The sequence below is a fragment of the Carcharhinus amblyrhynchos genome, chromosome 9, assembly GCF_965287045.1.
Source record: "Carcharhinus amblyrhynchos chromosome 9, sCarAmb.v2.hapA, whole genome shotgun sequence".
In the NCBI taxonomy this organism is placed as follows: Eukaryota; Metazoa; Chordata; class Chondrichthyes; order Carcharhiniformes; family Carcharhinidae; genus Carcharhinus; species Carcharhinus amblyrhynchos.
The window spans coordinates 2,521,201-2,538,430 of record NC_137332.1 but is presented as its reverse complement, the minus strand read 5'-3'; the positions used below and the strand labels follow the sequence as shown (position 1 = coordinate 2,538,430).

General features: G+C 45.5%; 1 protein-coding gene across 1 annotated transcript in view; it reads left to right on the top strand.

The window, feature by feature from the left end:
* Positions 1-13,836, top strand: part of tnni3k (TNNI3 interacting kinase) — an 88,910-nt gene extending 75,074 nt beyond the window's left edge. Inside the window, exons 22-25 of the mRNA XM_080195074.1 lie at positions 5,046-5,105; positions 5,230-5,396; positions 11,166-11,248; positions 11,733-13,836. Of these exons, the coding sequence (XP_080051200.1) occupies positions 5,046-5,105; positions 5,230-5,396; positions 11,166-11,248; positions 11,733-11,806 (384 nt within the window). The 3' untranslated portion in view covers positions 11,807-13,836. The remainder of the gene's footprint in view (positions 1-5,045; positions 5,106-5,229; positions 5,397-11,165; positions 11,249-11,732) is intronic.
* The last annotated feature ends 3,394 nt before the right edge of the window (positions 13,837-17,230 follow it).

Below are 17,230 nucleotides of genomic sequence, written 5' to 3'. Positions count from 1 at the left end.
TAATAGGGTGACCAGAATTGCACACAGTTTTCCAAGTGTGGCCGTACCAATGTCTTGTACAACTTTAACAAGACGTCCCAACTCCTGTATTCAATGTTCTGACCGATGAAACCAAGCATGCCGAATGCCTTCTTCACCACTCTGTCCACCTGTGACTCCACTTTCAAGGAGCTATGAATATGTATCCCTAGATCTCTTTGTTCTGTAACTCTCCCCAGTACCCTACCATTAACTGAGTAAGTCCTGCCCTGGTTCAATCTACCAAAATGCATCACCTCGCATTTGTCTAAATTAAACTCCATCTGCCATTTGTCAACTCACTGGCCCAATTGATCAAGATCTCGCTGCAATTGGAGATAACTTTCTTCACTGTCCACCATGCCACCAATCTTGGTGTCATCTGCAAATTTACTAACCATGTCTCTTATATTCTCATCCAAATCATTAATATAAATGACAAATAACAGTGGGCCCAACACTGGTCCCTGAGGCACACTGCTGGTGACAGGCCTCCAGTTTGAAAAACAACTCTATACAACCACCCTCTGGCTTCTGTCAACAAGACAATTTTGTATCCATTTAGATACCTCACCCTGGATCCCAGGAGATTTAACTTTATGCAACAACCTACCGCGTGGTACCTTATCAAGGGCCTTGCTAAAGTCCATGTAGACAACATCAACTGCACTGCCCTCGTCCAGCTTCTTGTTATCCCTTCAAAAAACTCAATCAGATTTGTGAAACATGATTTTCCACTCACAAAGCCATGCTGACTGTCCCTAATCAGTTCTTGCATCTCTAAATGCCTGTAGATCCAATCTCTCAAAATACCTTCCAACAATTTACCCATCACAGATGTGAGGCTAACTGGCCTGTAGTTCCCAGGCTTTTCCCTGCAGCCCTTTTTAAACAAAGGCACAACATTTGCCACTCTCCAATCTTCAGGCACCTCACCGGTGACTATCAATGATTCAAATATCTCGGCTAGGGGACCTGCAATTTCCTCCCTATTCTCCCACAATGTCCTGGGATACACTTCATCAGGTCCCTGGGACTTATCTATCTTGATGCGCTTTAAGACTTCCAGCACCTCCTTCTCTGTAATATGTACACTCCTCAAGACATCAATATTTAATTCTTAAGTTCCCTAACATCCATGCTTCTCCCAACAGTAAATACTGATGAGAAATATTCATTTAGGATCTTATCCATCTCTTGTGGATCCGCGCACAGATGATCTTGTTGATCCTTAAGAGGCCCTACTCTCTCCTTTATGTATTTGTAGGAGCTCTTTGGATTCTCCTTTGCCTTATCTGCCGAAATAATTTCGGGTTCCCTTTTTGCCCTCCTGATTTCTCTCTTAACTCTACTCCTACACACCCTATACTCTTCAAGAGATCCACTTGATCCCAGCTGCCTATGCACGTCATGTGCCTCTTCTTCTTCTGGACCCGGGCCTCAATATCCCGAGTCATCCAGGGTTCCTGACTTCTGCCAGCCTTGCCCTTCACTTTAAGAGGAATGTGTTTACCCTGAATCCTGGTTAACACACTTTTGAAAGTACTCCATGTATAAAAACTGCTGCAGTGTTGTACGTTGCCAGAAAATTGTTTTCTAGTGATGTCAGTTGAAAGATGAATATTGGCCAGACCAGCAGCTGGGGCTCTTCATCCAAGTGTTGTGAGATCCTCTACATTTGAGAGGGCAAATTAAACCTTAATTTACTGTCACCAAAAGAGAAGATTATACCTCCAATAATGCAGTATTCCCTCAGCACTGACCCTCTGACAGAGCGGCACTCCCTCAGTACTGACCCTCTCATAGTGCGGCACTCCCTCAGTACTGACCCTCTGACAGTGCGCCACTCCCTCAGTACTGACCCTCTGACAGTGCGCCACTCCCTCAGTACTGACCCTCTGACAGTCCGCCACTCCCTCAGTACTGACCCTCTGACAGTGCGGCACTCCCTCAGCACTGACTCTCTGACAGTCCAGCACTCCCTCAGTACTGACCCTCTGACAGTCCGGCACTCCCTTCCGCTTCCACTACCTCCCCCAGCAACGAGTTCCAGGCACCCACTGCTCTCTGTGTAAAAAATCTTCCTTTTACCTCTCCTTTAAACCTTGCCCCTCACACCTTAAACCTGTGCCCCCAAATAATTGACTGTTCCACCCTGGGAAAAAGCTTCTGACTATCCACTTTCATTATCTTGTAGATTTCTATCAGGTCACCTCTCAACCTCTGTTGTTCCAGTGAGAACAAACCAAGTTTCTCCAGCCTTTCCTCATAGCTAATGCCCTCCATACCAGGCAACATCCTGGTAAATCTTTTCTGTACCCTCTCCAAAGCCTCCACATCCTTCTAGTAGTGTGGCGACCAGAATTGAACACTATATTCCAGGTGCGGCCTAACTAAGGTTCTATAAAACTGCAAGATGACTTGCCAATTTTTAAACTCAGTGCCCTAGCTGATGAAGGCAAGCATGCCGTTTGCGTCCTTGACTACCTTCTCCACCTGTATTGCCATTTTCAGTGATCTGTGTGTTTGCAGATCCCTTTGCCTATCAATACTCTCAAGGGTTCTGCCATTTACTGTATATTTCCTATCTGTATTGGACCTTCCAAAGTGCATTACCACATGTTTGTCCAGATTAAACTCCATCTGCCATCTCTCCGCCCAAGCCTCTAACTGATCTATATCCTGCTGTATCCTCTGATGGTCCTCATCACTATCCGCAAATCCACCAACATTTGTGTCGTCCGCAAACTTACTAATCAAACCAGTTACATTTTCCTCCAAATCATTTATATATGTTACAAACAGCAAAGGTCCCAGCACTGATCCCTGAAGAACACCACTTGTCACAGCTCTCCATTCCCTCTTTGGTTTTCTGGAAATGTGCCTGTATTTTGTGTTCAAGTGTCTAGAGTGGGACTTGAACCCATGACTTCATGGCTCAGAGATGCCAGTGCTTACCTCGTCAGTGTGTTTGTGTCTCTGGGGCTAGAGTGAGGAAATGGTTTTAAGTTAGTTGATTAGCCACAATCTGGTTGAATGGTGGAGTAGGCTTGATGGGCTGAATGGCCTATTCTGCTTCCTATGTTACAGAGCCTGAGTCCTCTCATCAGGTTGCAGCCGAGCACTGACCTTGCCAGTGCACAAAAGGTCCTTTATGTTCCTGGCTTGATATCCAGGTCCTCCTCACCATGCTGTAGCCACCTCCAGCCAAATCTGCGTACTCTCGCTGGCTGGCCTTCCCCTGCGATCTGCAAGATACAATGTGCTGCCACCTGTCCAAAAGGATCTCAAGGAGACTTTTTTGTGATTTTTAAGGGGCGACTTCACAAATACATGAATAGGGTGTGAATCGAGGGATTTGGTCTCCAGAAGGGTAGGGGGTTTGGTTCAATTGGGCAGCATGGGCCTGCACGGCTTGGAGGGCCGAAGGGCCTGTTCCTGTGCTGTAATTTTCTTTGTTCTTTGAGATTTTGCTGATCTCAAGGTTGTCCCTGTTTCTATCTCCCGCTCCCCATCTCCTCTGGTTCTAATTTTAACGCTAGCGTGCACCTGACACTTGGCCTGTTTACAACTCTCAGGTCAGGCATCAGAATCGATAGTGACATGGGCTTCTGACTTGGAAGTACACATGACATCAGTGTTCCTAAACCAGAGCCCACGTTCAGCCCTACAACTATCATTCTCCAAGTGTGGTTTGGAGGAGAGAACTGCATCCAGTACTCTGAGTGTGATGTGATAATTTGGAGACTTCCTGTACTCTGAGTTGATGTTGTCTACATGGACATTAGCAAGGCTTTGACAAGGTACCACATGGTAGGTTGTTGCATAAGGTTAAATCTCACGCAGTCCAGTGAGAAGTATCTGAGTGGATGCTGGTTGTAGAGAGCTTTTTTTCAAACTGGAGGCCTGTGATCAGAGATGTGCCTCAGGGATTAGTGCTGGGTTCACTGTTATTTGTCATTTATATTAATGATTTGGATGAGAATGTAGGGGGCGTGGTTAGTAAGTTTGCAGATGACAGTATGATTGGTGGCATGGTGGACAGTGAAGAAAGTTATCTCAGATTGTAACAGGATCTTGATCAATTGGGCCAGTGGGCTGACGAATGGCAGATGGAGTTTAATTTAGACAAATGCGAGATGATGCATTTTGGTAGATTGAACCAGGGCAGGACTTACTCAGTTAATGGTAGGGCGTTGGGGAGAGTTACAGAACAAAGAGATCTAGGGATACATGTTCATAGCTCCTTGAAAGTGGAGTCACAGGTGGACAGAGTGGTGAAGAAGGCATTCAGCATGCTTGGTTTCATCGGTCAGAACATTGAATACAGGAGTTGGGACGTCTTGTTGAAGTTGTACAAGACATTGGTAAGGCCACACTTGGAATATTGTGTACAGTTCTGGTCACCCTATTATAGAAAGGATATTATTAAACTAGAAAGAGTGCAGAAAAGATTTACCAGGATGCTACCAGGACTTGATGGTTTGAGTTATAAAGAGAGGCTCGATAGACTGGGACGTTTTTCTTTGGAGCGTCGAAGGCTGAGGGGTGACCTTATAGAGGTCTGTAAAATAATGAGGAGCACAGATCAATATCCTTTCCCAAAGATAGGGGCGTTTAAAGCTAGAGGGCATAGGTTTAAGGTGAGAGGGGAGAGATACGAAAGTGTTCAGAGGGGCAGTTTTTTCACAGAGGGTGGTGAGTGTCTGGAACAAGCTGTCAGAAGTAGCAGTACAGGCTGGTACAATTTTGTCTTTTAAAAAGCATTTAGATAGTTACATGGATACGATGGGTATAGAGGGATATGGGCCAAAAGTGGCAATTGGGATTATTTTAGGGGTTTTAAAAAAAGGGCGGCATGGACAAGTTGGGCAGAAGGGCCTGTTTCCATGCTGTAAACCTCTATGAGTCTATGTAGAGATTTGGTGATTTCCAGTACTGTGAGTGTGATGTGGAGATTTGAAGATTTCACAGTATTCCAAACATAGTCTGATCAAAGATATTATTACTTTGCTTTTTACCTACAGGAACGTCCTGAGTTTTCTGAATTGGTTACCAATTTGGAGGAGTGCATTTGTAACATTGAGGTAAGAATTTGTTTAGTAAGAACAATAATCTTTGATGCACCATTGGGATTTTTCTCAACTGGACGTTTCTATATTTTTTTCTGTCATGATCTAAAGTTTTGTTCTTCCTTCTCCATGGACACAGCTGATGTCTCCAGCCTCCAGTAACAGCAGTGGATCTGTCTCCCCCTCATCGTCCGACTGCCTGATGGCCCGTGGGGGACCAGGCAGGAGTCACGTGGCAGCTCTGCGTACCCGATTTGAGCTGGAGTACGCCCTAAATGCACGGGCATACGCAACCTGGTCTCAGAGGTAAGCCGCAGGACAGGTGTTGGACAATGGGCTCTGGTGAGGCACAAACTCAACATAACCTCTCTTTATCAAGAAGATCCTAGAGTTAAAAATACACGGCCACAAATGTCCTCAAGGCAAGAGGCGCTGTTTGGAAAATGGCACTGACATTGTTGTGACAATTTAACATTTTGTAAACAGCCCCTCACCAGATGGAAAAAAGATGACTTAGGTCATCTATACTGCCCTTAATATACCAATGATGGAGTTGTTGAAAAACATAGCAAACAATCAGAACAACATAAGAAGCAGGAGCAGGACTGGTTCGTTCCCTTTCACTCACTTATTAGTGACTCAATTCCTACCTTGGCTCTATCTTCTCACACTATCTCCATGTCCCTTCATCCTCTCGGTACCGATCTGACTGAGCACCCTGGCTAGAGGATTCCAAAGATCCACAATCCTCTGATCATTTCTCCATTTCTCCTCATATTCAAGATGGCTGACCATTTTCCAGAGACTGTTACTGAGACGTGCTCTGAGTTCTCCAGGTGAAACAGCCTCTCAGTGTGTACCCTGTCATATTCTCCAGGAGAATTTCAAATGTTTCTTTGGACTTTAGTGCAAATGTCTAGGCTGACACTCCAGGGCAGTACTCGGGAAGTGCCAGAGTGTCTTTATTATGAGAGGATGCACTCAGGTCCTGCCTGTCCTCTCAGGCGGCAAAGAGTCAGTGGCACCATTTTGGAGAAGACTATTTCGAAAAACTGTTCTGCCCAGTAGTAATCCCTAAACCACCCTCACTAATACCAGATGATGTGATTATTGTCACAATTCTGTTTCTGGGACCTCGCTGTGCAAGAATTATCTGTCATGCATTCTCACATTACAACATTGACTGCAAATGAAAAATTAAACACACTTTGCAAGATTCTGAGACTACCAGCAGTGCTAGAAAAATGCAAGATTTTCTTTCTGTCCCTTATTCTCGGACATTGAGCTACTTTGGAAACATTGGCCAATTACATCAATTAAATCACTTCAGGAAAATTTGCCAGTGTCACTCACATCGAGCACTTCAGTCTGATCAAGTTTAGTTCATATCAGGTACTTGAATCTGATCTAGCTTAATTCACAACCAGCACTTCACCCTAACTGAGTTTAATTTACATCAAGCTCTTAAAACTGACCTAGTATAACCGGGAATTACTCAGGACATTATCGTGCTGTTGTTTCTGGTTAGCTTGCCAGCCAGCCACTGGAGTTCCTAGCAACCATCCTCGTTTATACAACAACAAATGGATTCCATATGCTACTGTTCAAACTAATATAGCATTGAGAGAAATTGCCAAGTGCTTGGAAAGATAAAGATTGAATTAGTGTTTGTAATGGAAACAGTTTCAGGAAACTCTTTGTGTATGTCGCTGGTGGAAAGGAAGGAGCTGCATTTTTGTAGCACCTCTCAGGATACCCCAAGGTACATCACAGCCAATAGCCCAAATTTTGCCCTCCCCCCAAGCAGGTTTTTTAGGCAGGTGAAGTGTGCAATTGAAGTAACGGGTTTCCTCCAGGTTCCCGCCTGTCTCAACCTCACAGTGATTTTACACTAAGAAGGGCAAGGCCTTGGACAGAAACCCTCCCTTGCCCTAATTAAATGGCTAATAATTGGTCCGTTTTCCACTCGGCCTCAATTTCCCGGCTGGTGGGAGGATTGACCTTGCATGGGAGAGTCTGGAAAATGAAAGGATTCGGCGGGGATGGAGGGAGAGGTGATGGGAGAGATGCCTCAATCAGAAGCCCCTTCCTCTGGCATTCCCAGCCTCTCCAATGAAACCCTGATCATTACCTTTGTGCCCACCCCTGTCCCTGGCCTTCCCAGCCTCCCCTCCTGTGTACCCCTTCATACAAACTTTATACATCATTTCTCCCTTCCTCCTCCTCCTCCTCCTCCTCCTCCTCCTCTCCCTCCCATCTCTCTCTCCCCCCCAACCCCCCAAGAACTCTTGAACTTACTTTGGCCTCTGGTGCCCAGACTTAGTCTCAGACATCCTTATTCAATTCCTCTTCAGTCACTGCAGGCGCCGGGGAGAAGCCATTCAAACATGTATGGGTTAGGTGGATAGGCCATAGTAAATGTGTGAGGTTACAGGGATAGGGCAGGGGACAGGGCATGGGTAAGATACTGACAGAGAGTCAGTGCAGACCCAATGGGCCACATGGCCTCTTCTACACAGTATGGACTCTATATAAATCTGATTGGCCAGTAAGTCCCGAAGATGAGACTTCCTCCTGAGTGTGGAGCAAGGGCCCCGCCTGCAGCCAGTAATCCACTCATTAAAATGAGGAATGGCTACAGGCACTTGGAGTCAGCGAGAGTGTGGTCCCACCAATTGTTTGGATGGTGGGAAGTGAGGCGCCACCATCTGTATAATTCAGGCCAATGCCTCACTTTTGATGTGGAATCTCTGGCATTCTAGGGACCCTCAACCTCTGCATCAGTAAACATGCCCCCATCCACACATCCTGCCCCAACCTGTTCATTTTACCTCACTGTAGCAGCCCCTTCTGACCATCTGACGGGCAACATGACAGCTCAGTGACTGTTTGCTGTGCGGACACATGGATTTGGGCCGGTGTCTGTGGGAGTTTGCACATTCTCCCCGTGATTGCATGGGTTTTCTCCGGGTGCTCCGGTTTCCTCCCACACCCCAAAAAACATGCTCTTAGGCTGATTGGTGTAACAAACTGTCCCTAAATTAGTCTCCCCTCAGTCTTCCCCAATAGGTGTAGACAAAGGTCATGGGTAGAGGAGGGCACTCATAATGTTAAAATGGCGGCACGGGCTCGTTGGGCCGAAGGGCCTGTTTCCCGTGCTGTGTTGTTCTTTGTTCTTTGTTATCACACTCCAGTGCTTGTTCAGGTACACTGAGGGAGAATTTATCATGGCCGCTGCATCTAACCAGCACAACCTTTGGACTGTAGGAGGAAACCGGAGTGCCCAGAGGAAACCCACACAGACATGGGGAGAACGTGCAAACTCCACACAGACAGTGACCCAAGCTGGGAATCAAACCTGGGTCCCTGACACTGTGAGGCAGCAGTACGAACCACTGTGCCATCCTAATTTCTCAATAAAATATTGCAATTTCTGGCATTAATTGTAATCTGAAACACGCTTGCTGAAAAGGTGGTGGAAGCTGTTTAAATAATAATTTTCAAAAGGGGCATTAACTACTTGTTGACTCTTCACAGAGTCATTGAGAGTTTGATAGATTCCTGTTTGGAAAATGTGAGTGACTGCAGGAGAGATCGGGTTCTTTCTTTGTACAGAAGCTGAACTGACAGCTATTGTGCTGCTGATTGATAAGGTTTTTACAGAGTGAAGCTTGCAATAATGGTATTCATTGTGTAAAAACAACAGGACCATCACAATTTGAGCTTACCTGTGCTAAAGAAAATCACTCAATGGCCACAGCTACCGGACTGTCCTTTCATTAAGGAGTTTGCATTTCCTGTTGAGATATCACAGGCTGTCTGAAATAGATGGTAGAGTTTCACAGGGAGACGTTCAGCTCAGTCAACATGATCAGGTTTCTGTCTCAGGTTTTTAATGTGGATACAATCAGACCCGGCCAACTTCCTGGTAACTGAAACGATCTGGAGACTTCTCCGATATCAAGAACAGGGACAAGGTTGTCTGCTCACCATTTCCCAGTCTATCGGGGGCCCACATTTTCAGCTCCTGTCCATGGAAATCGTTGCGGACGGGCTGGAAAACCTGATGGACCAGCAAAAGCTTCATTGCCTTTGCAGCCATTGGAACTGGAAACTCAAGTGTGGCAAAATGGAGAGAAATCAGCTGCTTTCCCTCCCAGGCATCCAGGCTGTCCCCACCTGTGTGATCCGTATGCTGAAGTGACAATCATCTCTTAGTGTCAATCACAAACACAGGACAGGCCGTATCTCTTAACAATTACTGATGTGCATTTTGAAGAGTACTCACTGCTGGAATGCAGGAAATGTGCCAGCCATGGCTCAGAGGGGAGAACTTTCGCCTCTGAGGCAGAAGGTTGTAGATTCGTAGACACATTTCAGAAAACTTCAACATAAATTGCTGAAGTGCTAAATGAAGCAGGGTCAGCACTGAGGGAATGCCGCACTGTCAGAGGGTCAGTGCTGAGGGAGTGCCTCACTGTCAGAGGGTCAGTGCTGAGGGAGTGCCGCACTGTCAGAGGGTCAGTACTGAGGGAGTGCCGCACTGTCAGAGGGTCAGTGCTGAGGGAGTGCCGCACTGTCAGAGGGTCAGTACTGAGGGAGTGCCGCACTGTCAGAGGGTCAGTGCTGAAGGAGTGCCGCACTGTCAGAGGATCAGTACTGAGGGAGTGAACATAAGAACATAAGTGCCGCACTGTCAGAGGGTCAGTGCTGAGGGAGTGCCGCACTGTCAGAGGGTCAGTGCTGAGGGAGTGCCGCACTGTCAGAGGATCAGTACTGAGGGAGTGCCGCACTGTCAGAGGGTCAGTACTGAGGGAGTGCCGCACTGTCAGAGGGTCAGTACTGAGGGAGTGCCGCACTGTCAGAGGGTCAGTGCTGAGGGAGTGCCGCACTGTCAGAGGGTCAGTACTGAGGGAGTGCCGCACTGTCAGAGGGTCAGTACTGAGGGAGTGCCGCACTGTCAGAGGGTCAGTACTGAGGGAGTGCCGCATTGTCAGAGGGTCAGTACTGAGGGAGTGCCGCACTGTCAGAGGGTCAGTACTGAGGGAGTGCCGCACTGTCAGAGGGTCAGTACTGAGGGAGTGCCGCACTGTCAGAGGGTCAGTACTGAGGGAGTGCCGCACTGTCAGAGGGTCAGTACTGAGGGAGTGCCGCACTGTCAGAGGGTCAGTACTGAGGGAGTGCCGCACTGTCAGAGGGTCAGTACTGAGGGAGTGCCGCACTGTCAGAGGGTCAGTACTGAGGGAGTGCCGCACTGTCAGAGGGTCAGTACTGAGGGAGTGCCGCACTGTCAGAGGGTCAGTACTGAGGGAGTGCCGCACTGTCAGAGGGTCAGTACTGAGGGAGTGCTGCATTGTCAGTGCTGAGGGAGTGCCGCACTGTCAGAGGGTCAGTACTGAGGGAGTGCCGCACTGTCAGAGGGTCAGTACTGAGGGAGTGCCGCACTGTCAGAAGGTCAGTACTGAGGGAGTGCCGCACTGTCAGAAGGTCAGTGCAGAGTTAGACCTCAGTCACTCCCTCTGTCACTTCCCTGCTGGAATCCCAGATCTGATGTTTGTTTGTAAATAAGTATTTTTTGTTGGCAATAAACTCCTCGTTGCTTTGAGCTGCCTGATGTTGCCTTTGATCTACTACAATTCTATTATCCTGTAACAAGTGCTATAAATATAACAGTATCTAATATTTTACTGGCAGGAGTATCAGTAATGAAAGAGCAAAGTTTGAAGGAACCAAAGGGAGAATTTCCTCTGCACAGGGAGTTGTCCTGTCTGCACTTCACTAATTAAAAGCAGATTCAATAACTAATTGTTTTTCAGTCATTGAATTCCCTCCAAATCACTCACCATCCAGACTTTGAAATATATCACCGTTCCTTCACTGTCGCCGGGTCAGAACTCTGCAACTCCCTCCCTAACAGCACTGTGGGTGTACCTACACTACATGGACTGCAGCGGCTCAAGAAGGCAGCTCACCATCACCTTCTCAATTAGAAATGTGTAATAAATGCTAGTATTGCACTGATGCCTCTCACTTGAGAATTTATAAAGAAAAGTGATTGTTGATGTTTGTTCCCAGTGGCTCTGACCATCATTCTTCCCAAGGAATTCCACTGGAGGACCTCAGGAAGAATCTGCAATACCCACCAATGGATGCTAATGGTGAGTGACGTCCTTCCCCAATTCATTGTACTGCTGGGCTACCAAATTTTATTTATTATCCGTGGGATCAGGGTGTCACTGGGAAGGACAGCATTGTTGCTCATCCCTAATTGCTCTTGAACTGAATGGCTGTGCTAGGCCATTTCAGAGGGCAGTTTGGGGTTGTTAAGACAATTGTCAGGGTCACCACTATTGAACTAGCTTTATATTCCATTTTTATTAATTTATCTTTAATTTCATCAGATGTCGTGGTGGGATTTAAATTTGGAGCACTAGTTTAGTCCAATGGCATTACCACGAAACCACCCTTTTGTTACAGCTTTGGTTGGTGTTGGATTAGTAACGGTAGCGACGTGAGTTGTAGCTCACTGGCTGCTAGCTCATCCCTGTGTCTGAAAGTCCCAGGGTCAAGTCCCACTCGAAAACATGAATACTCTACATTCTGCTGTGCAACTTCTCAACTAATTCCTTCTTTTAATTACAGGCTACGTATCTGATCCCCTCAGTACCATGCGATACAATTCCTGTAGCGGCGGGAGCCTCGAGGATAGTTCCTGAATTCCCACAGTGTCATTTAGGTTGACTAAATCCCTGGAAGGTGAGGGAATAACTGGCAGAGGAGCAACATGCAACAGCATTCTGATAACTATTAAGCAGAGATTATCACATCTCGATTCGCTCACTGTTCATTTATTGAACTCTCATACCCCAGAATATAGAATTACACAGAGTTACAACGATGAAACATTGTTCCAACAGCTCAATGTTATTTATGCGCTACACAAGCTTCCTCCCACTCTTCATCTCACTCTATCACCATCTCCATCTGTTCCTTACTCCTTCATGTGTTCATCCAGCTTCCCCCTTAAATGTATCGATACTATTCACTTCAACCACTCCCTGTGGGAGCGGATCCCACATTCTCACCACTCCCTGGGTAAAGAAGTTTCTCCTGAATTTACAATTAGATTTATTGGTGACTATCTTAAAGTTATAAGTGCTAATTTTTGCTTTTGGCCCAAGTTTGAAACATCTACCTTTTGAAGCTTTCTATAATTTACACATCACTGTTCAGTCACCCCTAAACCTCCTCTTCTCCAGACGGAACAGCCCCATCATCCTCTTCGGTTGTACCTGGTAGTTATAATCTTTAGGTTCCAGTATCATTCTCATGAAAAGTGGTAAAGTGCTGAAACTGAAACCAAGTTCTACAGATCAATCTACCGGTTGATTAACTTGGTACATAGATTGTGCCTTAACTTTCACCCATTCCACCTGCCAATGTCCTTTTGAAGTCCAGCACTATCCTCCTCACAATAATATTTTCAAGTTTTGTGCCATCAACACAGTTTGAAATGGTGCCCTGTACACCCAGTCCAAATCATTCATCTGTATCAAGAAAAGCAGAGGTCCCAACACTGACTCTCGGGAAACCTCACCTAATGTCTTCCTCCATTCTGAAAAACAACAAATCATCACTGAGCTTCTCAGTGTCTATCTCAGTGAGAGGACTTTATTCAACTGCTCTTAAGATGGCAGATTAGAGATTGCCTCATGGCAGAACACATCTGACCATGGAAAGCCAAATAGCACAGGCTCAATGTCAACAAAATGAAGGAGATTGTCATCGACTTCAGGAAGCGTAATGGAGAACCTGCCATTGTCTATGTCAATGGGGACAAAGTGGAAATGGTTGAAAGCTTCAAGTTTTTAAGGTGTCCAGATCACCAACAACCTGTTTATTTATTTTATTTATTATTAGTCACAAGTAAGGTTTACATTAACACCTCAATGAAGCTACTGTGACATTCCCCTAAACGCCACACTCAGATGCCTGTTTGGGTCAATGCACCTAACCAGTCCGTCTTTCAGACTGCGGAAGGAAACTGGAGCATCTGGAGGAAACCCATGCAAACAAGGGGAGAATGAGGAGGCTCCACACAGACAGTGACCCATGCTGGGAATCAAACCTGGGTCCTTGGCTCTGTGAGGCAGCAGTGCTAACTACTATGCCGGTATGCTGCCTGCCCCTCTGCCCCGCTCCACCCCATGCTGACACTATAGGTAAGAAAACCCACCAACACCTCTACTTTCACAGAAGAGTAAGGAAATTTGGCATGTCTGTTCCAACTTTCACCAACGTTTACAAATGCACCATAGAAAGCATACTTTCTGGTTGTATCACAGCTTGGTATGGGCTTGTGCTCTGCCCAAGACCGCAAGGAACTACAAAAGGTCGTGAATGTAGCCCAATCCCTCACGCAAACCAGCCTCCCATCCATTGACTCTATTTATACTTCCCGCTGCTTCAGAAAATCAGCCAGCAAAATTAAGAATCCCACACATCCCGGTCATTCTCTTCCACCACCTTCTTCGGGAAAAGATACAAAAGTCTGAGGTCATGTACCAACTGATTCAAGAACAGCAATCAGATTTTTGAATGGACTTACCTTACATTAACTTGATCTTTCTCTACACACTAGCTATGATTGTAACACTACATTCTGCACTCTCTCCTTTCCTTCTCTATGAACGGTATGTTTTGTCTGTATAGCACTTGAGAAACAATGCTTTTCACTGTATATTAATGTGACAATAATAAATCAAATCAAATCAGAACTGATTGCATTTCAAATCCAAGCATCCCCTTTTTTTATACTGAACAAAGAGACAGCCAATATTCACCATTTCCTGTCACTCTATCGTACTTTGTATCTATGCCACCACAGCCCTTTTATTTATTGGCTTTAGCTTTCCTGACAAGCCTAGTTATGTGGCATTTTATCAAGTGCCTTTTAGAAGTCCATGTATATCACATCAACTGCATGCCCTTCATCAACCCTCTCTGTTACCTCATCAAAAATAACTCAACCAAGTAAATTAAGCATGATCTTCCCTTAACAAGTCCTGCTGAATTACCCAATTAATTGGCAATTGTCTATAAAGTCATAGTGGTCATAGAGGTTTACAGCATGGAAACAGGCCCTTTGGCCCAACTTGTCCATGCTGCCCTTTCTTCTTTAAAATCCCTAAGCTAATCCCAATTGCCCGTATTTGGCCCATATCCCTCTATACCCATCATACCCATGTAAATATCTAAATGCTTTTTTAAAAGACAGAATTGTACCCGCCTCTACTACTACCTCTGGCAGCTTGTTCCAGATACTCATCACCCTCTGTGTAAAAAAATTGGCCCTCTGGACACTTTTGTATCTATCACCTTAAATCTATGCCCTCTAGTTTTAGACTCCCCTACCTTTGCGAAATGATAATGACTATCTAGCTGATCTGTGCCCCTCATTATTTTATAGACCTCTATAAGGTCACCCCTCAGCCTCCTACGCTCTAGAGAAAAAAGTCCCAGTCTATCCAGCCTCTCATTATAATTCAATCCATCAAGTCCCGGTAGCATCCTAGTAAATCTTTTCTGCATTCTTTCTAGTTTAATATTCCTTCTATAATAGGGTGACCAGAATTGCACACAGTATTCCAAGTGTGGCCTTACCAATGTCTTGTACAACTTCAACAAGATGTATTCAATGTTCTGACCAATGAAACCAAGCACGTTGAATGCCTTCTTCACCACTCTGTCCACCTGTGACTCCACTTTCAAGGAGCTATGAACATGTACCCCTAGATCTCTTTGTTCTGTAACTCTCCCCAACATCCTACCATTAACTGAGTAAGTCCTGCCCTGGTTCAAAAAAGCATCACCTCACATTTGTCTAAATTAAACTCCATCTGCCATTTGTCAGCCCACTGGCCCAATTGATCAAGATCCTGTTGCAATTGGAGATAACTTTCTTCACTGTCCACTATGCTACCAAGTCTTGGTGTCATCTGCAAACTTACTAACCATGCCTCCTATAGTCTCATCCAAACCACTAATATAAGTGACAAATAACAGAGGACCCAGCACTGATCCCTGAGGCTCACCGCTGGTCACAGGCCTCCAGTTTGAAAAACAACTCTGTACAACCACACTCTGGCTTCTCCAAATCCAGGTGACCGCTAATCTTGTCCCAGATGATTGTTTTGAAAATCTTTCATACCACCCAAGTTAAATTAACTGTCCTTATCTTTACACCCTATAATGAATAAGTGTGTGATGTTTGCAATTTTCCTCTGCCATCACCCCAGTATCTAAGACAGAATGGAAGTGATGGCCATTGCCTCTGCTTTTACTATCACTTGGCAACATCCTCTGCCTTGGTAAATACCCCTACAGTCTGCCTATCACCACAACAGGTCCACAGCAGACACTATCTCCCTGGCCCTGCACTCAACCCTGGAACACCGAGATAACAAAGACACCTATGTCAGACTCCTATTTATCGAATACGGCTCAGCCTTCAACACCATTATTTAAAAAATTTAAAGCTTACATTAGCACTACAATGGAGTTACTGTGAAAATCCCATAGTTGCTACACTCCGACACCTGTTCGGATACATTGAGGGAGAATTTTGCACATCCAATGCAGCTAACCTGCACGTCTTTGGACTATGGGAGGAAACCGGAGCACCTGGAGGAAACCCACGCAGACACGGGGAGAATGTGAAAACTTCACACAGACAGTGACCAAGCCGGTAATCGAGCCCGGGTCCCTGGTGTTGTGAGGCAGCAGTGCTAACCATTGTACCATCATGTCGCCCTTATTCCCACGAAACCCCATCTCCAAATCATTGGCCTGGGCCATGGCTCCTCCCTCTGCAACTGGATCCTGAACTTTCTAACCCACAAACAGCAATCAATAAGGATAGGCAACAACACTTTCTCCATGAACATCCTCAACACCAGCACCCCACAAGGCTGTGTCCTCAGTCACCTACTATATTCTTTATATATCTATGACAATGTGGCCAAATTCCCCTCCAACTCGATCTTCAAGTTCACTGATGACACCACCATAGTAGGACAGATCTCCAACAATAATATGGAAAGAGATAGACAATCTGGTGAACTGGTGTGACGAAAATAATCTCAAGCACACACAGACAGAGGTGGATTTTGGGGCTCTGTGCTCTGCCCCTGTGCTGCACCCACCCCATGATATCATGCTCCTCCCCATCCTGTCACATGGATCCTCACCCCAAACATCAAGCTCTGCCCTAAATGACATCATCACGCTCCTGACCACGCTCGCCCCCACCTCCCCCCCACCGCACTCCCCCCCCCCTCGCAGCTTGTACAATGCCAAGCCACAAAAATACAGAAAAGTACACCAATTATTTCCTCACTGCTTTCAACTTATGAAAACAAGCCTGTAATTGATGAACTGAAATCCAAGCCTCGCTGCTTTCAGTACAACGGGAGAGATGGTCAATATTGTGAATAACGTGCCTTGAAGCGAACAAACATGGCACTGTCCAGCGAGCAACAAGATGGAGAAATCAGCCAATGATATGGTTACAGCACAGGTCAGTGACGGACAGAATGAGTGAGAAAATGTCCAGCGCAGGAGCAAATATTCCAATCAAGTAGATCCAGTCAGTTCAACTCCAATATCAGTGGCCCAGCTGGCAACTGTCTGGCAGGATTCTACTCTCTGTCCAGAAGAGTCTTTCTGAAGGTCAGTATTGTGAGTGATGGGGATGGTGGTTACTCAGTTGTTATATTTGCCATGTGACAGTCATGATATCAAATCAGGAAATAGTGATCCCATTTGAAAAAACAATTGAAAAGAGAGGGACATCTTTAAAGATTTTTTTGCTCCATCAGTTGTTTGCAAATCATGGCAATTTAGATTTTATTCTGCAGTTTTTCTTCACAAAATTATCAATAACATCACTGCAGCTGAAATCCTGTCAGGATGCATTAGTCAATTGTCAGAATCTCTGGACTTGTCAAATGTTCTCAACTCATCGTAAATCATTGATAATTTTTAACTCTTTCAAGGCAGAGAAAGAGCATTCACCTCCAGCATTTGTAACAGGTATGCTAAAACAATATTCTTAGAGTGTTTTCCACATTTGAAAAGGT